Here is a 26,426-nt window from a genome sequence, read left to right as displayed (position 1 = left end):
TTGCATAAGTTTTAATGGGCTCAAAGTATATCAACCAACAACTGACGAGAGGTAAATAAATGAACAATTATGAGTGGAGATTTTAACATTTCCTATTAAGCTTAAAATACTGATAGGACAGAGATTTGAAAAATAGTAAATTCCTAGTTACATTTATATATTTCTAGTTATATATTTATAACTATTCCTAGTTATAAATCTATAATTGGCTTAAGTAATAAAAAATCTTGAAAAGGCCAATAACTAGTAATAAAACTGAAGTGCCCTCAAAACTGTCCACTGATTTGCAGGCCTCAGGGGAACATCTCCCCACATCCCTGAAAAGTAGTAATAGCAGCACCAGTCCAGCAGAGGGCACAGTACCCTGACTCACAATTCACGATGTTGTACTCTTCCACACACTGAATCAGTCCAAGGATGGGCAATCATGTCCTTCGGGGGACTGATATGAACACTGAAATAAAGTGAGTCCCTCTCCTTCTGATGTCAGATTACCAGTTAGAACCAAGTAAACTGCAGCTGCAGTGGCCACCTTTTCCCCACCATAAAGAAACTGAAGCAGGAAAGAAGACAGCGGAGCAAAGAAAGAATTTTTTTAAAAGAGAGAGAGAGAGAGAGATTGATTTAATGACCACCTTGAGACTCCTGGATCCAGCCAGGCCTGAAGCCCTCACACCTCAGAATTATCCTTCAAGAGACCCAGTATAAATTCTTTCCTGCTTTAAAGCTATTTGAGTTGGGTCTGTCATCTGCAGTCAAGAGAGCTGATGAATAAAAATGTGGGGAAGAGAGAAGGGAAGGTGCTAGGTTTCAGAGTTGAATGGTCTTGTATTTGAATCTCAAGAGCAGCTCCGTTAAGCTCCATGCGCCTCAGTTTCCTCGTCTGGAGAAGAGTGATAATAATACTATCGCTTCACAGAGTCATGAGGATTAAATGAGCTAATCCACAGGAAGCCCTCCCACTGCTTTTATTCCACGTCTATCTTTCCCTCACACTATGGCCCCCGTGAAGGTAGGACCTTCTGGGCTGGACTCATTCCCAGACCAAGCTCAGCACCTGCTTCTTCACAGGTGTGAGCACCATCATGCTAATTAAGGACACCTGTGGCTTCTGCGCCCACTGCCACCCAGGCAACCGCAAACCCTGACGTAACTCCAGCCGCATTTTGCTATTAAAAAATCAAACCTCAGGGAATTGAATGCAGAAGAAAGTTAATTTGCAGCACTGCTGTGTTTACTTAAATTTCCTGGAAAAGGCTCCCATTGGTTAGTGACTGGGGGGAGGGGACCACCAAATGGTGAAGGCCACTGGCCCCCCTCTAACCATTAACCAGCTGGGAAGCTGACCAACAGGATTTAGCAGCAGCAGCCCTGCTGGCTTACTGTACTCATGACATGATCCAGGACAGCAGGACCAAGCCAGCAGTTGCAGCCTGAGCCCACTGCAGACCGTGAGTACCAGCTGCCCGGCCTCCAGAAGCAACCCATGACTGCGTCTTGCTCAGTTGAATTTTTTTTTTTTAATGGGGCATGAAGCCTTAGGGCAACCAGCAGTGATAGGAGACAACCCTAGAGAGGGTTTTCCAGAGTCTGTGGGCCACCCACAGGGGTTTTGATTTTTCCTGGGCTCCTGTCTTGCAGGAGTTGACTCGGCGCTAAAAGCCATTCCCAGCAATTATTACACGATGCCCCTAAGGCCAGCCAGACAGCCATTAACAGCCTCTGAGATGGAGTCTGAGAGCTGGGATGGATCAGCACAATAGAGCACCCCTGCGGGGGGGACACAGGCAGGGGAGGGCAGTGCCCAGGTGACCCAGCACAGACTGTACCCTACAGAGCTGCACACACCTGCTCCCTGGATGACCTGGGGCAAGGATCCTGCAGACAGAATGGAACTACCAGCATTACAGCGCATGGTCTGAGGTTTAAATGCACAGGGCCTGGGACTGTGCCTGACTTATACAGAGCATCTAGAAAAATAGAGAACACAGTGGGTGTGTACTGCATGTGTGACTTCAAAAATGAGGGACAAGGAGGACATACATGAATGAAATCCATGGATAATATTGATACTCTGCATTTTTACGTTGCTGGGTTTTCACTCTAGAGGAAGGCAGAACACAAGCTATGTAAACAGACGGCTGGGCTTGGGATTTCAGCTCTCACTCCCTGGGCATCAATTTTCTCATCTGTACAATGGATCCAGGATGACCCAGAAAGTGAGGTCATTGTTAACAGCTGTGACTGATATTCACAACAGTCTTGTGAGGTGGGTAGAGTTTTAATCCCCATCTTGGAGGATTAGCACAGGAGGGGATGAGGCGTGAAATCTCAGAGACAGCAGGAAGAGAAGGGAAGAGAGGACTTCTATTGGGGGAAAGCCCATCCCATTCCAGGCTGTGAACTGCATCAGGTCCTTGCCGAAGTAGGGGCCAAAGACGAGTGTGGAGATGGCCAGGACTGAAGCAAAGATCTCACTACAGTCTGACAGGGGCAGTGACAGACAGAAGCACAGAGGAGGCATTCCTGGAGGAGGTGAGGAGGTGATCCAGGCAAGACAGGGAGGGGACAGGCCAACAGACGGCAGAGTGGAGCCACATGGGGCAGGACTGGAACTGGCCCATCTTTGTCTCCAGTTCTCAGGCCAGAGCCAGGCTTTGCAAACATTGGAGAATGGAATGACCTCCCTGGCCTGACCCAGGCAGAGGGATGAAAGTCTGGTACGTGCTTGGAAGACACCCCAAGAGACACAGTGTTGCTATGACTGAGATTTCAACAGGCCAGATTTGGGGTTGGGGGGTGAGGCAGGACTCTCTGGGCAACGTGAGTGAGGATCAGCCCTGCCTGGGAGCAACAGGAGTCCCTGACAGCTTTTCTGCAGGAGGCTGGCTCATCCACTTGATTCTGGAAACATGCCCTGGCTGCAGAGGAAAGACAGGTTGGCAGGTGGTGAGCAGGAGGCATGGAGATCAGGTGGAGGAGGAGGGGAAACTGGGAGGGATGTCAAGTCCCAACTTTGGGCTGTGTCCTAGAACTGGAGAAGAGGACAGACCCCAGAAATGTAGACGGTCAAATGGGCCAGGCCAGGGATAGGTGTTGTTATCAACTCTATTTTATATCAAGGAAACGGGCAGAGTTTAAACAGTGAACCCAGGTCACCTGGGTCATAAAGATAGTGCTGATATCTCCATCTGACTTGGTCTGCTGTGAAACCTGGGAAAATGGAGATTGTCTGTAAGACAGGCAACTGGGCAGGGACGGGGCAAGGCTCTTATCAAAGCTGAGTAGCCAGGAATAGGAATTGTATTTCCACCATGTGGAGGGAGGCAGGCAGGGGGTGTTGAGGGGACTCAAAGAGAGGTTCTCATGAAGTTCTGGGTTTGCAGTGGGCTAGGAAAGGGCCTCAGGGTGTGTTCTGGAGCAGACTAGTGACTCCCACCCTCAGTGTGCACGCATTCTCCTGGGGGACTGGTTTCAGTGTGGGTTCCCAGCCCCCTCCCAACATAGCTAGTCCTGTAGGTGGGGTGATGCAGGGGGACCTGCTTCTCCTATAAGCATCCTTCCTTTATAGGAATACGGGAGCATTCCATAAAGCACAGGGCTTCGGACCACTGGCCTTGCAGATAGAGTGTCTGCTTACTGATTCTGACCTTGGCTGTATTTTTTGGAATCATACCAAACCGTTTTAATGGCTTATCATTAATTTTTTATTGTGGTAAGATATATAAAGATTGAGCCTTTCGACCAGGTTTAAGTGTGCAGTTCTCTGGTATCAGGTACATTCACATTGCTCTATAACCATCACCACCATCCATTTGCAGGACTTTTTCATCATCACAAACTGAAACTATACCCATTAAACCCTGACTCTCCATTTCCCCACTCCCCACCCTCCAGTGCTGTTAACCACTAATCTATCTTGGGTTTCTATGAACTTGACTGTTGGAGGGCTCTCATGTGGCTCCGTCAGTAAAGAATCTGCCTGCAATGCAGGAGACATACTGATCTCTGCCCCCTGGTTCCTAGCACCAAGTTCCTAAAACCCTTGTAATTCCCTAAGTGATAAGAACGCGAGAAGCATCTTTTGTTCGAGTATTTGGTCTTTGACCCTGCTTCCTGAGGCAGAGCTCCGAAATCCCTTGGCATTTCCTGGGTGACAGCAGTGTCCTTTGCTCTAATGAGATGCTGGGTGACCTCCTGGATGACCTCAGGATGGTGGCTGGTCACCTGAAAGACCAAGTCATGACTGGAACTTGGAACTTTCAGCCCCATCCTGCAGGAAAGGGCGAGGGGTTGGAGATTAAGTTCATGATCAATTCCACCTACGTGATGAAGCCTCCATAAGCATGGCAAAGGTGTGGGGTTCAGAGAGCTTCTGAATGTACATGGCGAGAGGGTGGTATACATACAAGCCACAGGGACAAGAGCCCCTGTGCCTAAGACCCCTCTAGACCTTGCCTTCAGAGAAGGCAATGGCACCCTACTCCAGTACTCTTGCCTGGAAAATACCATGGATGGAGGAGCCTGGTGGGCTGCAGTCCATGGGCTCGCTAAGAGTCAGACACGACTGAGAGACTTCACTTTCACTTTTCACTTTCATGCATTGGAGAAGGAAATGGCAGCCCATCTAGCATTCTTACCTGGAGAATCCCAGAGACGGGGGAGCCTGGTGGGCTGCCGTCTATGGGGTTGCACAGAGTCGAACACGACTGAAGCGACTTAGCAGCAGCAGCAGCAGACCTTGCCTTACTCTCTTTATTTGGCTGTTCATCATTATTATACCCCTTACTTTTTATTTATTTCAAGTTTATAGTGGAGTATAGTTGATTTACAATGGTGTGTTGATTTCTGCTGTACAGCAAAGTGAATCAGTTATACATGCACAAGTATTCACTCTCTTTTTAGATTCTTTTCCCATGTAGTTCACTGTGAAGTATTGAGTAGAGTTTCCTGTGCTATACAGTAGGTACTTCTTAGTTATTTTATAATAGTGGTGTATGTATATTAATCCCAATCTCCCCATTTATCCCTTCTCCCTCACTTTCCCCCGGGTAACCATAAGCGTGTTTTCTGTATCTGTGATCCTATGTAAGTTCATTTGTTTAGATTCCATATATAAGGAATACCATATGAGCTTTGTCTGTGTCTGATTTACTTCACTCAGTATGGCAGTCTGTTGGTCCATCCATGTTGAAGCAAATGGCATTATTTCAGTCTTTCTATGGCTGAGTGATATCCCATTGTATATATGTACCATATCTTTATCCATTCCTCTGTCAAAGGACGTGTCCTGACTACTGTAAACAGTGCTCTGGTGAATCTTGGGGTATGCATCTTTTTGAATTATGGTTTTCTCTGGATACATGGTCAGGAATGGGATTCCCTCCTCATATGGGAGATCTATTTTTAGTTTTTTAAGGAACCTCCATACTGTTCTCCATAGAGTCTGGACCAATTTACATTCCCACCAACACTGTAGGAGGGTTCCCTTTTCTCCACACCCTCGCCAACATTTATGGTTTGTAGATTTCCTGATGATGACCATTCTGATCTTGCATTCCAGGAATTAATCCCACCTTGACATAGTGTAAAATCCTTCTACTACGCTGCTGAATCCTGCTTGTTAACATTTTGTTGAGGGTTTTTGACTCAATGTTCATAAACAATATTTGTCTGTAGTTTCCTTTTCTTATAGTGTCTTTGTCTGCCTTTGGTATCAGGGCAATGAATGAGTTAAGAAGCATTCCCTCCTCTTCAGTTATTTTGGAAAAGTTTGAGGAGAATTTGTGCAAATTCTTCTTTAAGTGTTTGGTAGAATTCAAAACTGAAGCTGTATAATCTGGGTTTTTCTTTGTTGGGGGGTTTTCAATAACTGGTTCAATTTCCTGACTACTTAAAGGTCGATTCAGATTTTCTGTTTATTTGTGGTTTAATTTTGGTATGTTTTGTGTTTCTATAAATTTTCCATTTCATCTAGGTTGTCCAGTTTTTTGGTGTGTAACTTCCAATTTTTTCATAGTATTCTCATAATTTTAAAAGAATTTCTGTGGTATCACTTCAGTTCAGTCGCTCAATCATGTCCGACTCTTTGCGACCCTATGAATCGCAGCACGCCAGGCCTACCTGTCCATCACCATCTCCGGAGTTCACTCAGACACACGTCCATCGAGTCAGTGATGCCATCCAGCCATCTCATCCTCTGTCATCCCCTTCTCCTCCTGCCCCCAATCCCTCCCAGCATCAGAGTCTTTTCCAATGAGTCAACTGTTCGCATGAGGTGGCCAAAGTACTGGAGTTTCAGCTTTAGCATCATTCCTTCCAAAGAAATCCCAGGGTTGATCTCCTTCAGAATGGACTGGTTGGATCTCCCTGCAGTCCAAGGGACTCTCAAGAGTCTTCTCCAACACCACAGTTCAAAAGCATCAATTCTTCGGCACTCAGCCTTCTTCATAGTCCAACTCTCACATCCATACGTGACCACAGGAAAAACCATAGCCTTGACTAGACGGGCCTTAGTCGGCAAAGTAATGTCTCTGCTTTTGAATATACTATCTAGGTTGGTCATAACTTTCCTTCCAAGGAGTAAGTGTCTTTTAATTTCATGGCTGCAGTCAGCATCTGCAGTGATTCTGGAGCCCCCCAAAATAAAGTCTGACACTGTTTCTACTGTTTCCCCATCTATTTCCCATGAAGTGATGGGACCAGATGCCCTGATCTTCGTTTTCTGAATGTTGGGCTTTCAGCCAACTTTTTCACTCTCCTCTTTCACTTTCATCAAGAGGCTTTTTAGTTCCTCTTCACTTTCTGCCATAAGGGTGGTGTCATCTGCATATCTGAGGTTATTGAGATTTCTCCCGGCAATCTTGATTCCAGCTTGTGTTTCTTCCAGCCTGGCGTTTCTCATGATGTACTCTGCATAGAAGTTAAATAAGCAGGGTGACAATATACAGCCTTGACATACTCCTTTCCCTATTTGGAACCAGTCTGTTGTTCCATGTCCAGTTCTAACTGTTGCTTCCTGACCTGAATACAGATTTCTCAAGAGGCAGGTGAGGTGGTCTGGTATTCCCATCTCTTTCAGAATTTTCCATAGTTTATTGTGATTCACACAGTCAAAGGCTTTGGCATAGTCAATAAAGCAGAAGTAGATGTTTTTCTGGAACTCTCTTGCTTTTTCCATGATGCAGCGGATGTTGTCAATTTGATCTCTGGTTCCTCTGCCTTTTCTAAAACCAGCTTGAACATCAGGGAGTTCACGGTTCACGTATTGCTGAAGCCTGGCTTGGAGAATTTTGAGCATTACTTTGCTATCATGTGAGATGAGTGCAATTGTGCAGTAGTTTGAGCATTCTTTGGCACTGCCTTTCTTTGGAATTGGAATGAAAACTGACCTTTTCCAGTCCTGTGGCCACTGCTGAGTTTTCCAAATTTGCTGGCATGTTGAGTGCAGCACTTTCACAGCATCATCTTTCAGGATTTGAAACGGTTCAACTGGAATTCCATCACCTCCACTAGCTTTGTTGGTAGTGATGCTTTCTAAGGCCTTCAGGGTAGGGGGCACTGAATGAAGCAGTGCCTGCATGGGACCTTTTGAAGGAGGTCTCCATTATCTTCATTACCTCCACTGTAGTTTGGCCTCAGGTCAAATAACAGGGAGGGAACATAGCCTCACCCATCAACAGAAATTGGATTAAAGATTTATTGAGCATGGCCCCACCCATCAAGATCCAGTTTCCCCCACAGTCAGTCTCTCCCATTAGGAAGCTTCCATAAGCTTCTTATCCTTCTCCATCAGAGGGAAGACAGAATGAAAACCATAATCACAGAAAACTAACCAATCTGATCACATGGACCACAGCCTTGTCTAATTCAATGAAACTATGAGCCACAATGTAGGGCCACCCAAGACAGATAGGTCATGGTGGAGAGTTCTGAAAAAACGTGGTCCACTGGAGAAAGGAATGGCAAACCACATCAGTATTCTTGCTTTGAGAACCCCATGAACAGCATGAAAAGGCAAAAAGATAAGACACTGAAAGATGAACACCCCAGGTCAGTAGGTGCCCAATATGCTACTGGAGATCAGTGGAGAAATAACTCCAGAAAAAATGAAGAGATGGAGTCAAAGTAAAAACAACACCCAGTTGTGGGTGTGATGGGTGATGGAGGTAAAGTCTGATGTTGTAAAGAGCAATATTGCATAGGAACCTGAAATGTTAGGTCCATTAATCAAGGCAAATTGGAAGCAGTCAAACAGGAGATGGCAAGAGTGAATATCAACCTTTTAGGAATCAGTGAACTAAAATAGACTGGAATGGGTGAATTTAACTCAGATGACCATTATATCTACTACTTCAGGCAGGAATCCCTTAGAAGAAATGGAGTAGCCATCATAGTCAACAAACGAGTCTGAAATGCAGTACTTAGATGCAGTCTCAAAAATGACAATGATCTTGGTTCATTTCCAAGGCAAACCATTCAATATCACAGTAATCCAAATCTATGCCCCGACCAGTAATACTGAAGAAGCTGAAGTTGAATAGTTCTATGAAGACCTACAAGACCTTCTAGAACTAACACCAAAAGAGATATCTTTTTCATTATAGGGAACTGGAATGCAAAAGTATGAAGTCAAGAGATACCTGGAGTAACAGGCACATTTGACCTTGGAATAGAGAATGAAGCAGGGCAAAGGCTAATAGAGTTTTGCCAATAGAATGCACTGGTCATAGCAAACACCCTCTTCCAACAACACAAGAGATGACTCTACACATGGACATCACCAGATGGTCAATACAGAAATCAGATTGATTGTATTTTTTGCAGCCAAAGATGGAGAAGTTCCATACAGTGAGCAAACACAAGACCCGGAGATGACTGTATCTCAGATCCTGAACTCCTTATTGCCAAATTCAGACTTAAATTCAAGAAACTAGGGAAAACCACTAGACCATTCAGGTATCAGTTCAGTTCAGTTCAGTTCAGTCGCTCAGTCATGTCCAACTCTTTGCAACCCCATGGACTGAAGCACACCATGCCTCTGTGTCCATCACCAACTCCTGGAGCTTACTCAAACACATGTCTATTGAGCCATCCAACCATCTCATCCTCAGTCATCCCCTTCTCCGCCAGCCTTCAATCTTTCCCAGCATCAGGGTCTTTATCAAATGAGTCAGTTTTTCAAATCAGGTGGCCAAAGTATTGGAGTTTCAGCTTCAGCATCAGTTCTTCCAATGAATATTCAGGATTGATTTCCTTTAGGATGGACTGGTTGAATCTCCTTGCTGTGCAAGGGACTCTCAAGAGTCTTCTCCAACTCCATAGTTCAAAAGTATCAGTTTTTCAGTGCTCAACTTTCTTTATAGTCCAACTCTCACATCCATACGTGACTACTGGAAAAACTAGACAGATCTTTGTTGGAAAAGTAATGTCTCTGCTTTTTAACATGCTGTCTAGGTGTGTCATAACTTTTCTCCCAAGGAACAAGTGTCCTTTAATTTTATAGCTGCAGTCACCATCAGCAGTAATGTTGGAGCCAAAAAAACTAACGTCTGTCACTGTTTCCACTGTTTCCCCTTCTATTTGCCATGAAGTGATAGGACCAGATGCCATGATCCTAGTTTTCTGAACGTGGAGTTTTAAGCCAACTTTTTCACTCTCCTCTTTCATTTTCATCAAGAGGCTTTTTAGTTGTTCTCCACTTTCTGCCATAAGTTTGGTGTCATCTACATATCTGTGGTTTTTGATATTTCTCCCAGCAATCTTGATTCCAGCTTGTGCTTCATCTAGTCCAGCACTTCTCATGATGTACTCTGCATATAAGTTAAATAAGCAGGGTGACAATATACAGCCTTGACAATACTCCTTTCCCAATTTGAAACCAGTCTGTTGCTCCATGTCCAGTTCTAACTGTTGCTTCTTAACCTACATACAGATTTCTCAGGAGGCAGGCCAGGTGGTCTGATATTCCCACCTCATGAAGAATTTTCCACAGTTCGTGTGATTCACTCAGTCAAAGGCTTCGGCATAGTCAATAAAGGTATTATTATACAGTGAAAGTGACAAATAGCTTCGAGGGGTTAGATCTGATAGACAGAGTGCCTGAAGAACTATGGATGGAGGTTCGTGATATTGTACAGGAGTCAGTGATCAAGACCATTCCCAAGGAAAAGAAATGCAAAAAAGGCAAAATAGTTGTTTGAGGAGGCCTTACAAATAGCTGTGAAAAGCAGAGAAATGAAAGACAAAGGAGAAAAGAAAGATATACCCATCTGGATGCAGAGTTCCAAAGAATAGTAAGGAGAGATAAGAAAGCCTTCCTCAGGGATCAATCCAAAGAAGAGAAAAACAATAGAATGGGAAAGACTAGAGATCTCTTCAAGAAAATTAGAGATACCAAGGGAAAATTTCATGCAAAGATGGGCACAATAAAAGACAGAAATGGTATAGACATAACAGAAGCAGAAGATATTAAGAAGAGGTGGCAAGAATACACAGAACTATACAAGAAAAATCTTCATGGCCCAGATAACTACGATGGTATGATCACTCACTTAGAGCCAGACATCCTGGAATGTGAAGTCAATGTGAAGCCTTAGGAAGCATCACCATGAACAAAGCTAGTGGAGGTGATGGAATTCCAGTTGAGTTATTTCAAATCCTAAAAGATGATGCTGTAAAAGTGGTGCACTCAACATGCCAGCAAATTTGGAAAACTCAGCAATGGCCACAGGACTGGAAAAGGTCAGTTTTCATTCCAATTCCAAAGAAAGGCAATGCCAAAGAATGCTCAAACTCCTGCACAATTGCACTCATCTCACATGATAGCAAAGTAATGCTCAACATTTTCCAAGCCAGGCTTCAACAGTATGTGAACCATGAACTTCCAGACATTCAGGCTGGATTTAGAAAAGGCAGAGGAACAAGAGATCAAATTGCCAACATCTGCTGGATCATCAAAAGAGCAAGAGAGTACCAGAAAAACATCTATTTCTGCTTTATTGACTATGCCAAAGCCTTTGACTGTGTGGATCACAACAAACTGTCGAAAATTCTTCAAGAGATGGGAATACCAGACCTGATCTGCCTCCTGAGAAATCTGTATGCAAATCAAGAAGAAACACTTAGAACTGGACATGGACCAACAGACTGCTTCCAAACTGGGAAAGGGGTACACCAAGGCTGTAAAGTGTCACCCTGCTTATTTAACTTACATGCAGAGTACATCATGAGATATGCCAGGCTGGATGCAGCACAAGCTGGAATCAAGACTGCCAAGAGACATATCAAAAACCACAGATACGTAGATGACACCACACTTATGGTAGAAAGTGAAGAAGAACTAAAGAGCTTCTTGATGAAAATGAAAGAGGAGAGTGAAAAAGTTGGCTTAAAACTCAACATTCAGAAGAGTAAGATCATGGCATCCAGTCCCATCACTTCATGGGAAATAGATGGGGAAACAGTGGAAAGAGTGGCAGACTTTAGTTTTCTGGGTTCCAACATCACTGCAGATGGTGACTGCAGCCGTGAAATTAAAAGACGCTTGCTCCTTGGGAGAAAAGCTTTGACCAACCTAGACAGCATATTAAAAAGCAGAGATGTTACTTTTCCAACAAAGGTCCATCTAGTCAAAGCTATGTTTTTTCCAGTAATCATGTATGGATGTGAGAGTTGGACTGTAAAGAAAGCTGAGCACTGACGAATTGCTGCTTTTGAACTGTGGGGTTAGAGAGTCCCTTGGACAGCAAGGAGATCCAACCAGTCCATCCTAAAGGAAATCAATCCTGAATATTCACTGGAAGAACTGATGCTGAAGCTGAAACTCCAATACTTTGGCCACCTGATGTGAAGATCTGACTCATTTGAAAAGACCCTGATGCTGGGAAAGACTGAAGGCAGGAGGAGAAAGGGGCAGAAGATGATGAGATGGTTGGATGGTATCACCAACTCAATGGACATGAGTTTGAATAAACTCAGGGAGTTGGTGATGGACAGGGAAGCCTGGCATGCTGCAGTCCATGGGGTCGAAAAGAGTCGGACATGACTGAGCGAATGAACTGAACTGAACTGATAAGTAATAATGCCCCTACTTTCATTTTTGCTTTTGGTAATCTGAGACTTCTCTCTCTTTGTCGAATTAGTCTAGCTAAAGGTTATCAATTTTGTTAATCATTTTGAAGATTAGATTTTATTATAATTATATCCTAATATATTGTTACAATACTATAAAATATTATATTTTGGCTTCATTGATTTTCTCTAACTTCTATTTATTTATCTGTGCTCTGATTTTTATTGTTTCCTTTCTTCTGCTAGCTGTACTCTTTTTTGGTGCCTATTGACATGGATTATCTTTTTCCATTCTTTCATTTTCATATATGTGCCTTTGGATCTAAAGTGAATCTTTTGTAGTGAGCATATAGTTGTTTCTTTTTTTAAAATCCATTCTGTCAATCTCTGTCTTTTGACTGGAGAATTGTATCCATTTACATTAATTACTCATACGGAGGAACTACTCGATCATTTTCCTATTTGTTTTCTATATGCCTTATGGGTTTTTTGTCCTTTGTTTCCTGCATTACTAATATATTCTGTGTGTGTGTTTAGTTGATTTTCTGGATTACATAGGAAGATTTATATTCCTTCATACAAAGGAAGGATTTTAATTACCTTCTCCCTTCCCTCTGTGCATGTGCTATGCTGTGCTCAGTCGTGTCCAACTCCTTGTGACACTATGGACTGTAGCCCGCCAGGTTCCTCTGTCCATGGGATCCTTCAGGCAAGAATACTGGTGTGAGTTGCCATGCCCTCCTTCAGGGGATCTTCCCAACCCACAGATTGAACCCAGGTCTCCCACATTGCAGACAGATTCTTTACCAGCTGAGCTAGCAGAGAAGCCCCTCTCTGTGCACACTCTATAACTATTTCTTTTTGGGTTTTAATGGAAATTACATTTAATATGGTAAAGTTATACCACTCTCATTTGACTTTATGCCAGATCATCTTCAATAACATACAAAACTGCTCTTATATAGTTCCATTCCCACATCTTTTCAGTTATATAAGTCACAAATTACATCTTTATTCATTCTGTGTCCAAAAAGATACATGAATAATTACATTTTATGCATCACTCTTTTAAATCGTATAGAGAACATAAACAAGTGGAAATACAAGTCAAAGCTATACTAGTTTTTATACTTACTCATGTATTTACCTTTTGCAGAGATCTTTACTTCTTCTTACAGCATCTATTTACTTTCTGGTGTTCTTTCATTTTAACCAGAAGTACACCGTCTAGCATTTCTCATAGGAGAGGTCTAGTGGTAAGCTCCCGCAGCTTTTGTTTATCTGGAAATGTCTTAGTTTCTTCCTCACTTTTGAAGAACAGTTTTGACTGATAGAGTATTCTTGGCTGATAGTTTTTTTCTTTCAGTACTTTGAATGTATTAATTGAGTGGGTATTTAACCTTTCTGAGCATCTATTCTGCCTACATAAAATCAAAATAATCCTTTATACCTTGTTGTTGGTGAAGCAATCTTTTGGGCACATGGTTTGGTATTTGAAAATCACAGCAGGTGCAATTCACACTTTCAGGTGAGGAAATCAAGGCCCAGAGTTCTGACTTGCCCCAGGTCATACAGCCAATGTAGAAGAAATTGGAGCTTGAGTGGGGTCTTTGCTAGGGCTTCCGCCTACTGCTCACCATGCCCCACTGCCTTGGAGGACCTGCATCATCTAATGAGCATCTCTGATTTTGCAGGACCTGGCCATCCTGGACAATGCTGCTCACGCTGTACACCTGTCTCCTCTGGCTGTCTACCAGTGGGCTCTGGACCGTTCAGGCTAAGGGCTCTGACACTGACGTGAGCACAAGGAACCCTCACCGGGACTTGGCTCCAAACAATGTTGACTTTGCCTTTACCCTGTATAAGCACTTAGCGGCCTCAGCTCCAGGCAAGAATGTCTTCATCTCCCCTGTGAGCATCTCCATGGCCTTAGCTATGCTGTCCCTGGGTGCCAGAGGCTACACACGGGAGCAACTTCTCCAAGGCCTGGGCTTCAGCCTCGCTGAGATGTCCGAAGCTGAGATCCACCAGGCCTTTCGGCATCTCCACCACCTCCTCAGGGAGTCAAACACCACCTTGGAAATGACCATGGGCAATGCCTTGTTCCTTGACCACAGCCTGGAGCTTCTGGAGTCATTCTCAGCAGACACCAAGCACTACTACGAGCTGGAGGCCTTGACCACAGATTTTCAGGACTGGGCAGGAGCCAGCAGGCAGATCAACGAGTATATCAAGAATAAGACACAAGGGAAAATTGTGGACTTGTTCTCGGAGTCAGATAGCTCAGCCATGTTCATCCTGGTCAACTACATCTTTTTTAAAGGTACCCCTCACCCATCCCATTCAGTTAAAGCCATCAAAACCCAGAGTGTACTCTTAGGCAAAGTCTTTGATCTTACAAAGCACATGCATGTCTGAAGAGTCTCCATCTTCACCATGATCCTATTAGAAAAGTGAATTACATCACCCTCACCAAGGATTAAAATGACACTCAGAACAGCTTGCCCACGCTCTTGCAGGTTGGTTTAAGGGCCAGACATGTAACCGTGAACCCTCTGAGTGCCTCTGACTGAGAGTCAGGCACTTGGGCAGGGGCTGAAAATACAGCCTAGAACCAGACAGACAGCCCACACTCTCAGGAACTTCCAGACACCCTATTAAACAACTTCCCAAGCCAGCTCTGACCAAGATCCCTCTCAGTCAAACCGCAGCCCCTCCTCACCAACTTGGAGCAAAATTTTCCAAAGTGCCTGTCCATAAAAATCACCATGGAGGCCTGTTAAAATGACAGATCCTGGTGTCTGTGCCAGATCTGCAGGAGCAAAACTACAGCAAGAATGTTCTAGAATTTGTAATTTTAAGAAGGCCCCCTCCCCCAATCATTTTTATGAACAGGCAGCTTGAGGATATACTAAACTTTGGTAGCTTAAACAGCACAAATTTTAGGCTCGTTACTTGTGTGTGTGTTTTGAGAATTTTAACATCTGCTCTCTTAGCAACGTTTAAGTTTATGTTAGTGTTGGTGTGTTAGCCACTCGGTCATGTATGACTCTTTGCAACCCCGTGGACTGTAGCCTGTCAGGCACCTCTGCCCATGGGATTCTACAGGCAAGAATACTGGAGTAGGTTGCCATTCCCGTCTCCAGGGGATCTTCCCAACCCTGGAATTGAACCTAGGGCTCCCACATTGCAGGCAGATTCTTTACCATCTGAGCACCAGGGAAGCCCCTACAGTGTTATTAATTATAGTCACCATGCTGTACATTCGATTCCTGAAACTTACTCATTTTGTAACTGGAAGTTTGCACCTTTGACCACCTTCACCCATTTCTCCCATCATTCTATTCCCTGTTTCTGTAAGTCCTACAGTTTTAGATCCCACATGTAAGTGACAGCGTACAGTATTTGTCTTTCTCTGTCTGATTTATTTCACTTAGCATAATGCCTTCAAGATTCATCCATGCTGTCACAAATGGCAACATTTCCTTCTTTTAAGGGCTGAATAATATTCCAATCAGTGTGTGTGTGTGTGTGTGTGTGTGTGAACATAAATGCACTTTTCTTTATTCATTCATCAGTGGACGCTTAAATTGTTTCCACATCTTGGAAACATGGCTGTTGTGAATAATGCTTCAATGAACATGGGAGTGCAGGTATCTCTTCAATATAGTGGGTTCATTCCTTCTGACAATTCCTAGAAATGGAGTTGCTGGATCATGCGGTAGTTCTAGTTTTAATTTTTTGAGGAACCTCCATAGTGTTTTCCATAATGGCTGCACCAATTTACATTCCCACCAACAAGGCACAAGGGTTCCCGACATCCTTTTCCCCACATCCTCACCAGCACTTGTTTTCTTTTTAATAATAGTCATTCTGACAGGTGTGATGCAATATCTCATTGTGATTTTGATTAGCATTTCCCTGGTGGTTAGTGGTGTTAAGCACATTTCCTTGTACTTATTGGCCATTCATATTTTATCTTCTTTGGGGGGAAAAATATCCATTCAAGTCCTCTGCTCAGTTTTAAATTTGATTATTTGAGGCTTCTTTTGATATTGAGTTGGATGAGTTTCTTTTTTTTTTTTTGGATATTACTCCCTTTATCTAATATATGTCTTGCAAATATTTAATTCCATTCCATAGGTTACCTTTTTACTTTGCTGACTATATCCTTTGCTATGCAGAAGCTTTCTGGTTTGATGTGATCCCATTGGTTTATTTTTGCCTCTGTTTCTTGTGCTTTTGCTATCTTATTAAAAAAAAATCACAGCTAAAATTAATGTCAAAAAGCTTCTTTTTACCCTAAATTTTCTTCTAGGAGTTTTATGGTTTCAGGTCTTATGTTTAAGTCTTTAATACATTTCAAGTTTGTGAATGGTGTGAGATAGGTGTTCAATTTCATTGTTTTTTATATGAATATCCTTTTCTCAGCTCCATTTATTGAGGAGATTATTTTTTCCCCTTGAGTATTCTTGGTTCCCTTGTTATATATTAGCTGACTATAAATGTGAGGGGTTATTTTAGGCTTTCAGTTCTGTTCCATTGGTCAATGTGTCTGTTTTTATGCCTGTACCATACAGTTCTGATTACTATAGCTTTATAATACAGTTTGAAATCAGGAGGTGTGATGCTTCCAGCTTTCTCTTCTTTCTCAATATGGCTTTGGCTATTCAGGATCTTTTGTGATCCCAATCAAAACACAGTATTCCTTACACCTGCCAATGGGAGGACCAAGGAGTCTAGGAATGTTTTGCCTGGAAATGTTCCTGGATGCTCGCATGAATTCTCCAGGCCATGTCTCCCACTAGACTATGTGCTCTCATGCATGGCATCCTCAGCTCCCTGGGCACCCTAGTGCCTTTGCATAGTGCTTGGCACATGCAAGGAACTCAGCAGTGGTTGCATAGAAGTTCTGCAACACCGGTAGAAGCCTAAGGGAGACAGAGATGGCTGGCAGGACAGGGGCTGACAGAGTACCATTTGACACAGGGCTTTGCTCTCAAAATTTCTAAGCATTCTCATGACTGCAATGGGGCTGAGTTGATAGGAAATAATAGCTCCTGGTAATAAAATCAGAAATAGTTTGAACATCTGAAAGAAGAGCAGACATTAACAGGAGTGTGGGTTGCTTGATTATACACAGATGTTCTATGATAAAGCAAAGCTAATTAACAAGCCCCTGTTTAAGCTGAGAGACACTTTGAAATGTTTCCAGCAAGTCAGGATAATAATACAAATGAAGAATGGTGCAGCTCTCATCACTAAACTTGGGACATGGACAGTGTCCCTGGCATGTTCCTTACTTAGTGAACTGTCTTAACAGCTCTTTTTCAGAGAACATTAGAAATATTGTTAAAAGATCTTCCAGGGACTCATCCTTGCTGTCTCCAATTTCCCTTCATAAATTCCTAGGAATTTTCAAGAAGAAAAATCCTTTAAAGTAGAAATTAGATGGCATTCTAAATTTGGTTTTCTACCAAGCTGGATATATGATACACTTGCTTCTAGAAAAGAAGTACTTAGTAAAAAGCACACAGCAAACTTTTAAGTATGGAAAACCTAGCTCTAAAAAATATTTCATCCACATATTTTTGGCTGTGAATTGGAGCAGTTGGCCATAAAACACACACCCCTTTAATTCTGAGGAGTCCAGACTTCCTTTGTTTTTGTTTAGTCACTAAGTCATGTCTGACTCTTGCAACCCCATGGACTGTAGCCTGTCAGGCTGCTCTGTCCATGGGATTTCCCAGGCAAGAATACTGGAGTGCATCGCCATTTCTTTCTCCAGGGGACCTGCTGGGCCCAGGGATCAAACCCATGCCTCCTGCATTGGCAGGCAGATTCTTTACCACTGAGCCACCAAGTAAGCCCAGAGGATGGCTTGAGAGCCCATAGACTATCTCACGTGCTGTGAGACAGCCTCAGTCATGGAGATGGACCAGGCACAGTCCCCGAGTCTCCAGGATCTGCATCCATTGCTCATTACCCTGCATTCTCTGGCTTCTGCCTATCATCTCCCTTAGATGTCCTCCAGGGTGCTGAGGCTGCCTCTGAACCGAGAGTCTTGGCCTCGTGGTCCAGAGACCCCACAGGTGAATGGATGGAGAATGTCTCTCGGAGCTATGCTCTGGCCACTTTCAGGCAGCTTCAGGTGGCAATCAGTGACTTCACAAGGGTTTCTGGGTTGGAGGTCAAGGGCAGCCAGAACACTTTGGGTCTGCTGGACTCAGGGTCCTCATTCATCTCCAGACCTGTGAGATAACCTAGAGCCAAAGAGGCCCTGGTGAGACTCAACCCGTGTCTAAATACCCAAAAACCTGTCATCTCCAAGAGGACTTGGAGTTTCTTGGAATAAACTCAAGGGCTGAACAGGCTCAGGCAGGCATTACCATCAGGCAGGCTTTGGTGGCTCAGATGTAAATAATCCACCTTCAATGCAGGAGATCTGGGTTCAGTCCCTGGGTTAGGAAGATTCCCCTGGAGAAGGGAACAGTTATCCACTCCAGTATTCTTGCCTGGTGAATTCCATAGACGGAAGAGCCTGGCAGGCTACAGTCCATGGGGTCGCAAAGAGTTGGACATGACTGAGTGACTTTCACAAGGAGCAATTTCCTTCCCATCAGTATTGACCAGTAGTGGAAAGTACCATCAATTACAGTAGTGAGTTCCCCATCACAAGAGGAACAAACAAATTGCATGATGCTGTGCTGGAATGTGGTGAAGGGGATATGAGTCCAGGTGGGGATGGGAGTCTGAGACCTTGAAGGACTCATCTCACCCTGATCCTGTCTCTAGGAAATGTGCTGTGGCCCTTGGGGCCACTCAGGAGGGGAGAAGCTGCCTGCAGGAAAGTGGGTACGACTGACTGGGTGACCAGGCTGCCTGCTGTGCTTCTGTGGCCAGGACATCAGGGGGTGAGGATGGAATAGTTGATCAGTTCCCCCAGCACTACTTCAGAGCCCTCCAATCCAAGATCCACTCGATCCAAAGTCTAGTGTACTGAATCCTACTCCCAAATCCCAGGACCGGCATTCTCTGTTTTCTCTCTCCTCCCATTTTTAGAAGTCAGTCTCAGAAAGCATACTAATCTGCAGTGTATCACAAAGGAGGATGAAGCAAGGTTTACACCTTTGGGAATTTCACATCCTAGCACAAAATTCCAGCAGCTCTGGTGAGGACCTTCCAGGTTGAGGAGGCCACTGCCTGATTTGTTTGGTGGTCATCCCTGGTGCGCTGATGCCACCCAAGCTGTGCCTTCCTCCTGCTGTCACAGGCCTGTTTCCTCCCCTCCCCTCCCCTCCTCTCCCCAGGCATGTGGGTGCACTCCTTCGACCTGGAAAGCACCAGAGAAGAGAACTTCTATGTGAACGAGGCGACCACAGTGCGGGTGCCCATGATGTTCCAGTCGAACACCATCAAGTACCTGAATGACTCGGTGCTCCCCTGCCAGCTGGTACAGCTGGACTATACAGGCAATGAGACTGTCTTCTTCGTGCTTCCAGTCAAGGGGAAGATGGACTCGGTCATCACCGTGCTGAGCCGGGACACCATTCAGAGGTGGTCCAAGTCCCTAACCATGAGGTAAGCCCTTAGCCAACTGTTTCTGCAGTTCCCAGAAAGTGGGGCGAGAAGAAAAGGGATCCATCTAGCTATCCTTCTACCCCTAGACTTGCCCTCCAGGGCTTATTGTTTCCCTGTGTGCTGGGTTCTCTGACCTAGAAGTCACACTTGTTTATCCACCTGTTGATTGACACAGGGATGCTCTGGGGCATTCCACAAAGAGGGGTCCTTCTTAATCAGGAAGTTGTCCTGATTAAGTTAATCACCATGTCCTTCATTCATCCATCCAGTCATTCAGTATCCATATGTGGAAGCAACTGCTATGTACGACACACTAGGCTAAGCAGAAGGGATGTACTCTAGAGAAGGAAGCAGATTTTAGTGGAATTATTAGTGGTACAGTGATGTAAGCGCTGTCAGAGCAAGAGAAGGAAGGAGAGGCATAATGTATAAAACCTGAAGGAGTGTAGGAAACTGGACTCTGCCCCAGGAAACTGGGGAAGGGGCTACAGAGCGGAAGGCTTTCACTTTGAACTGAGCCTTAAGCCTGAGTAGAAGTTCAGTTAGCACAAAGCACCCCAGGATCACAGGTGGAAGAGGTAACAGCACCAGCCAAGTCAGGGAGGCCAGGACCCGAGCACCGTCAGCAGCAGAGGTAAGCCAAATCCCTCTCAGATGAACTTGGTAATCCAAGAATTTTGCCGGCAGAAAAATCTAGAAAGAAGCTCTTCTACTTTGTTATAGACAAAGGCTTTGTGTTCCATGGTTTGGGTTTTTTTTTTTTTATTATTATAAATGATCCTCTTGGAGAGCTGCGGAGTCCTGGTGCTTCTGGAGAGGTTAATCCAGTTCCAGAGTAGACAGGAAGTCCTAGGGTATTCTCCTTCAGGGAAGAGAGCTCTGTGTTCCAGAGAGATCCCCAGAGCCACATGGGGGCCATGGAAGGCATTCTTAGTGTCCTTGGACCAACCATCCCTCCCTTCAGTGTGTGTGCTTGTGAGCCCATGTTTGGTCCATCCATCCATCCACCCATCATGTGCTCAGTCGTGTCTGACTCTTTGCAACCCCCTGAATGCCAGGTTCCTCTCTCCATGGGATTTTCCAGCCAAGAATACTGGCATGGCTTGCCATTTCCTCCTCCAGGAGATCATCCTAACATAAGGATCAAACCCATGTCTCCTGCATTGCAGTGGATTCGTTACTGCTTGAGCCACTGGGGAAGCCCCACATGTTTGGTTAATAGTTGGGACCCATTTGCCAGTTTTTCTGGTCAACCATCCCATCCCTCCCTCCCTCACCCTCACCCCTCGAAGGGACCCTGTAATTCAGGTACAGTCCCACCAGGTGGTGATAATACTCTGTGATTCAAATTCTAAACCCTGATGTATTGAAAATTAGACAAAGGATACCCTTTCTCTTTACTCCAAAAATAATCTCTAAACTAAAATACTTTAAAACAACATTCACCAGTAACACATGCCATTTTCATCTAGATTTTTTAAAAATAAACATTCAAGGTAAAACTTTGCACCTTTAGACATCATATGTGATTGGGCATCTACTTTATTCCAATGATGTCACCCACGGCTCCTCACCTCCACACTCACGTGGTCACTTCTCACTTTTCACCACTCCCAGCATCACTACCCCTTCCCCACCATGCTCTCCAGTGGATCTGAGCTCAGCATCCTTCAGAGCCCAGCTGACACCCCACCTCCCACTGGAAGCCCCTGAGCCCTACTCACAAGGTGCTCTCACAAGAGCCTTCCCCCGGGTCCCCTTGCTCAGCTGTCACCTGCCCGCTGCCGGCAGGTCATGGGCACAGCTCTCGGGGTAGGGCAGTGGGGCTCCAAGGCAACAAGTCCTGGTTTCTTCACAGTCCTGCTGCTTCCCAGGGGTGTGACTCTGGAGAAATTCCTCAGCTTCTGAGATTCAGTCTCTCAATCTGGAAATTGAAGATGTTGACTCCACTTTGTAAGGTTGCGCAGACTAGGTGAGGTATAGGAGGTCAGGAAGGTGAGCCAGGAGCTGCCTGGTATGGGACTGCCTCCCTTACCTTCTGCTGCCACTGCTCATCAAGAGAAGTCCCACAGCTCGTTGGCCTTGGGCTCCTCCTCAGTTCCCCAGGTTGGCAGCCTCCAGGCCTCCCCAGGGTGGCTTGTGCTCAGTGCAGAGCAGCTCTCCAGCCTTCCCTTCCACAACGGACAGCGTGGGCCTTATCACTGACTTCAGGGTTTCAGGCATCTTCTCTCCCCCGTGTGGTGTAGATGAGGACAAGCACAGAGAGGGATGGGACTTGGCTAAAGCCACACAGCATTAGCAGCACAGCTGGGGCCAGGACCGCTGCTCCCAGCTGCCTGCTCCCTCCACTCCATTTCTCCCAGGGGATGCTTGCAGTTCCACAGGACTTTTTTTTTTTTCTTTTTAAAATTAAAGTACAGTTGATATGCAATATTGTGTTAGTTTCAGGTGTACAGCAAAGTGATTCAGTTATATATATCCTTCTATCATTCTTTTCCACTATAGGTTATTACAAGATAATGAATACAGTCACCTGTGCTATAGAGTAAATCCTTGTTGTTTATCTAATACATATGGCAGGGTGTATCTGTTAATCCCATACTCCTAATTCATCCCTCCCACCCCTTCCCTTTTGGTAACAATGTTTGTTTTCTATGTCTGTGAGACTCTTTCTGCCTTATAAATGAATTCATTTGTATTATTTTTAGATTCCACATATAAATTATATCATATAGTATTTGCCTTTTGCTATCTGACATTTCACTTAGTATGATATTCTCTGGGTCCATCCATGTTGCTGAAAATGGCATTAATTCTCTCTTTTTCATGGCTGACTAATATTCCATTGCATATATATACCACATCTTCTTTATCCATTCATCTGTTGAAGGACACTTAAGGTGTGTTGTCTACTGTAAAGAACGCTACAATGAACATAGAGGTACAGCCATCCTTTCAAATTAAGGGTTTTCTCTGGATATATGCCCAGGGGTGGGATTGATGGATCATATGATAACTTTTTAATGTTTTAAGGAAACTTCATACTGTTTTCCACAGTGGCTAAACCAACTTCTATTCCCACCAACACTGTAGGAAGGTTTCCTTTTCTCCATGCCCTCTCTAGCATTTACAGACTTGTTATTCACAGACTTTTTAAATGATGGCCATTCTGACTAGTGTGTGGTGATGTCTCAGTGTGGTTTTGATTTGCATATCTCTAATAATTAGCAGTGTTGAGCATCTTTTCATGTGCCTGTTAGCCATCTGAATGTCTTTTTGGGGAAAATGTCTATAGAGGTCTTCTGTCCATTTTTTCGATTGAGTTATTTGGTTTTTTGATATTGAGTTGCATGAGCTGTTTGTATAGTTTGGAAATTAAGCCCTTGTTGGTAGCATGATTTGCAAATATTTGCTCCCACCCCATAGGTTGTCTTTTCATTTTGTTTATGGTTTCCATTGCTGTGCAAAAACTTCTGTTGTGTTTGATCCTATTTTTCATTTTTGCTTTTATTTCTCTTGTCCACAAGGATTTCTTTAGGGATTCTTTCCTTCAGGGTCCAAGAGTTTAGCTGGATTGAGTGGAATCAGCTCCAAGAAAGAGCTGAGAAGAAAGGACTTTGCAATTCAGAGGTCCAAAGAAGAAGCTGCTTGTGTGTTGCAGGGAGAGGCAGATCCTGCCTCCTGCTCTGTCCCCTCCTCTGTCCCCAAACAGCAGGTCCAGCAGGGAGGCAGGGGCATCGCAGGGGAAACAGGAGTCTGGCTGATCAGGCCCAGCCCAGGAAAGTCTAACCCCATCTGCTTACTCGAGCAGCCAGGTGGACCTGTACATCCCAAAGATCTCCATCTCTGGAGCCTACGACCTCGGGGGCATCATGGGGGATATGGGCATTGCAGACTTGCTCAGCAACCGGACACATTTCTCAGGCATCACCCAAGAGGCCCTGCCGAAGGTGTCAAAGGTAGGTGTCTTTACAGCCCCTCCTTCCCCCTCTACCAAAATTCACAGTACAAATAATAATAAGCAACACAGAGCCCATCCATGAACAGGTCACTAGACCCCAGGCTGAGAGGTCTTCTCCAAGCCTCCAGTTTACAACAGGCTAAACGGAGGCTCAGCAGGAACGTGACCTCCCTAAGGTCACACAGGAAGCTGGGGACAAAGCAGCAGCACAGTCCAGCGTCCACCTGTTCTGCCAGGCCACACAGAGGGGCTCTGCAGAAGACAAAGTCGTCACGGCAGGACTGCTAGCAAAAGGAAGGGTCTGCATGAGATCACACTGAATCTCCATCCTTCAGCTTTAGGTTCTGTCACTCATTCAGAAATACTACAGACCAAGTTCTATGTGTCCCCACCTGGGCTAGACACTAGAGATGCCTCAGATGTGGCCCTGCCCTCGCAGGGTCTTACCATCCTGTGGATGACAAAAAAAGAAGGGGGGGGGGGTCAGGAGAGTGAGAGAAGCCCCTGCCCTCATACACGCAGTCTTTGACCACTGTGATGCCTGGCACACAGTATGCGCTCAGCAGTGCCTGTGTGTGAAGGACTCAGTCAGACCGCTACCACCTTACAAGGTGGCTGCAACCCCAGTTTCTCAGAGGAGGAATCTCTGGGAGAGTGAATGACTCATCAAGGTCACAGAGGCAGTAAACAGGCTAACATACGACTCAAAACCTCATATTCCCAGGACACACTGCAGGGGTTCCTAGCCCAGCTCAGCTTCTCCCTAGCCACGTGGGCCTCATTTCAGAGTGCTCTGAGCCTCTGATTCCCAGCTGCTCCATCTAGGAGAGTCCTGTCCCTTCGTTGTTGTTGTTTAGTTGCTAAGTTATGTCTGACTCCTTGCAGCTCCATGGAGCCCGCTAGGCTCCTCTGTCCATGGGATTTCCCCAGCAAGAATACTGGAGTGGGTTGCCATTTTCTTCTCCAGGGGCTCTTCCCCACCCAGGAATCGAACCTGCATCTCCTGCATTGGCAGGCAGATTCTTTACCACTGAGCCACCAGGGAAGCCATCCTATCCCATAGGTGGTGTTATTTAATCAGCCAGTTCTGATCTGTCCAAGGCTTTTGATACAAGCCACTCAGGAGTTTTACCGGCTTGAGAATATCTTCTAATTTTGATTATAACTAGGGATGTTTGAGAAGTCACAGGTGACCCTTTCCCCTACAGAGTGGGTACAACCCTTTTGCATAAATCGAACCCTCGTATTTACCGGCAAAGTGAAGAGGGAACGAGGTCTCCGTCCACCAGCGCAGGACCCAGTAAGGGACGCCCAGTATGGATGCTGAGCTCCAGTTTCAGCCCCAAGTCCTTCTCTCTCCGTTGGTGGGCTCCACCTGCCGATTTTCTAGGGAGGCAGCCCAGGTGTGACCTGGGTCCGGGGGGTGGACAGATTCCGGCGCTAGTCCGGGGGCTGCCGCATAGATGAGGAATCAGTAAGTGCCCTTCTCTGAGCCACAGCTTCGCCGTCCAGAAAACCGAGGGTGGGAGGAGCTGAGGCGGCGGAGCTCAGAAAGCTCCGCCCATGCAGCCGGTACTCATCCTCCTCGCCGGATCTGTTCCCACCAGGTGGTCCACAAGGCCGTGCTGCAGGTCGATGAGAAGGGCTTGGGGGCAGCCGCCCCGACCCGGGTCAGCGTGAGCGCAGCGCCCGGGCCGCTCACCCTCCGCTTCAACCGGCCCTTCATCATCATGATCTTCGACGACTTCACGTGGAGCAGCCTCTTCCTGGGCAAGGTTGTGAATCCGACCGAAGGTGCACTCCCAGGAGCCAAGCTGCGTCTGACGCGGGCACCCAGAGCCCACAGAAAGGGGTGGGAGGGCTCCCCCTAATCCTCCCCAGGTTCCCCTCTTGTAATAAATCACTGTCATTGCTACTGGTGACAAGAGTGGTTGAAGGGGAAGAGGGGGACGACCGATACACTGAGTAATATCAGTATAATACTGTGCCGATGTAATTTTCCGGTTTTGATCCTTGTCCTTCGGTTATGTGATATGTGGAAGCACCGTGAAAGGTCTATGGAAACATTACTATTTTTGTAAACTTTTGTCAGTTTGAAATTATTTCTAACCAAAAACTTTAAAAAGAAGGAATCATCCAAGTCAAAACACAACAGAAGGATGTATTTAAAGTGCTGGAGGGGGGGTCGGATATGTCCTATCTCTCAGAAAGCAAAAAAAAAAAAAAAATCCTTCAAAATTGAAGACAAAATAAGGAGGTTTTTCAGAGAAATAAGAGCTGAGGAAGCTTGCCACCTTTACTAAAGAAAAATTTTAAGTAGTTCTTTATAGAGAAATAAGATGCTTCTAGATGGAAACTAGGACAGACACAGAAGAATGAAGAGCACTGGAAAGAGTATACATGTGGACAAAGAAAAAATATTTCTAAACACATTTAAAGTATAACTGACTGTTTAAAACAAAAAGGTATCGATTTACCGCTTTTCAACTCCAAATTCTCCTTTCATTGCAGCTCTGCAAAAACTGATCTGGACCTTTCAGATCAGGGTCTGGACCTTTTATTCAGCCCCGGGCATCATATTAAGCTTTGTTAGAAGAGGTCACTAGAGAAAGACTGCAAGAGGAAGAGACCTTACTGTCACAGTTCAGGGCAGAAAACAGCAAGTGAGATAAAGGAGAATCAAATGGGCAGATACATAGATAGATGTTATAGATGAGAGATAAATAGGTAGATAGATAATAGATGATAGAGAGATAATTAGATGATAGATACAGGATGCTGGGAAAGATTGAAGGCAGGAGGAGGGGGGATG

At 45.0% G+C, this 26,426-nt stretch overlaps 1 protein-coding gene across 1 annotated transcript; it reads left to right on the top strand.

Annotated features, from left to right (window-relative positions):
- The first annotated feature begins 1,403 nt into the window (after positions 1 to 1,403).
- On the top strand, positions 1,404 to 25,485 carry SERPINA6 (serpin family A member 6). Its single transcript, XM_068991523.1, has 5 exons — positions 1,404 to 1,451; positions 13,767 to 14,395; positions 19,383 to 19,653; positions 23,465 to 23,612; positions 25,222 to 25,485. The coding sequence occupies exons 2-5, from the start codon at positions 13,786 to 13,788 to the stop codon at positions 25,483 to 25,485; spliced, it is 1,293 nt and encodes a 430-aa protein (XP_068847624.1). The 5' UTR covers positions 1,404 to 1,451; positions 13,767 to 13,785.
- Positions 25,486 to 26,426: the final 941 nt, after the last annotated feature.

This window comes from Capricornis sumatraensis, chromosome 19 (assembly GCF_032405125.1).
Source record: "Capricornis sumatraensis isolate serow.1 chromosome 19, serow.2, whole genome shotgun sequence".
Classification (NCBI taxonomy): domain Eukaryota; kingdom Metazoa; phylum Chordata; class Mammalia; order Artiodactyla; family Bovidae; genus Capricornis; species Capricornis sumatraensis.
The sequence above is the reverse complement of the archived record's forward strand: the minus strand, read 5'-3'. Positions and strand labels throughout refer to the sequence as shown.

What these genes read in the sequence shown, in the direction of transcription:
- SERPINA6 (XM_068991523.1), top strand. Translation starts at nt 13,786, where the DNA reads ATGCTGCTCACGCTGTACACCTGTCTCCTCTGGCTGTCTACCAGTGGG. An exon ending in CAACTACATCTTTTTTAAAG is followed by an intron (nt 14,396 to 19,382) that starts GTACCCCTCACC and finishes TCCTCTCCCCAG; the next exon opens with GCATGTGGGTGCACTCCTTC. An exon ending in TCCAAGTCCCTAACCATGAG is followed by an intron (nt 19,654 to 23,464) that starts GTAAGCCCTTAG and finishes TTACTCGAGCAG; the next exon opens with CCAGGTGGACCTGTACATCC.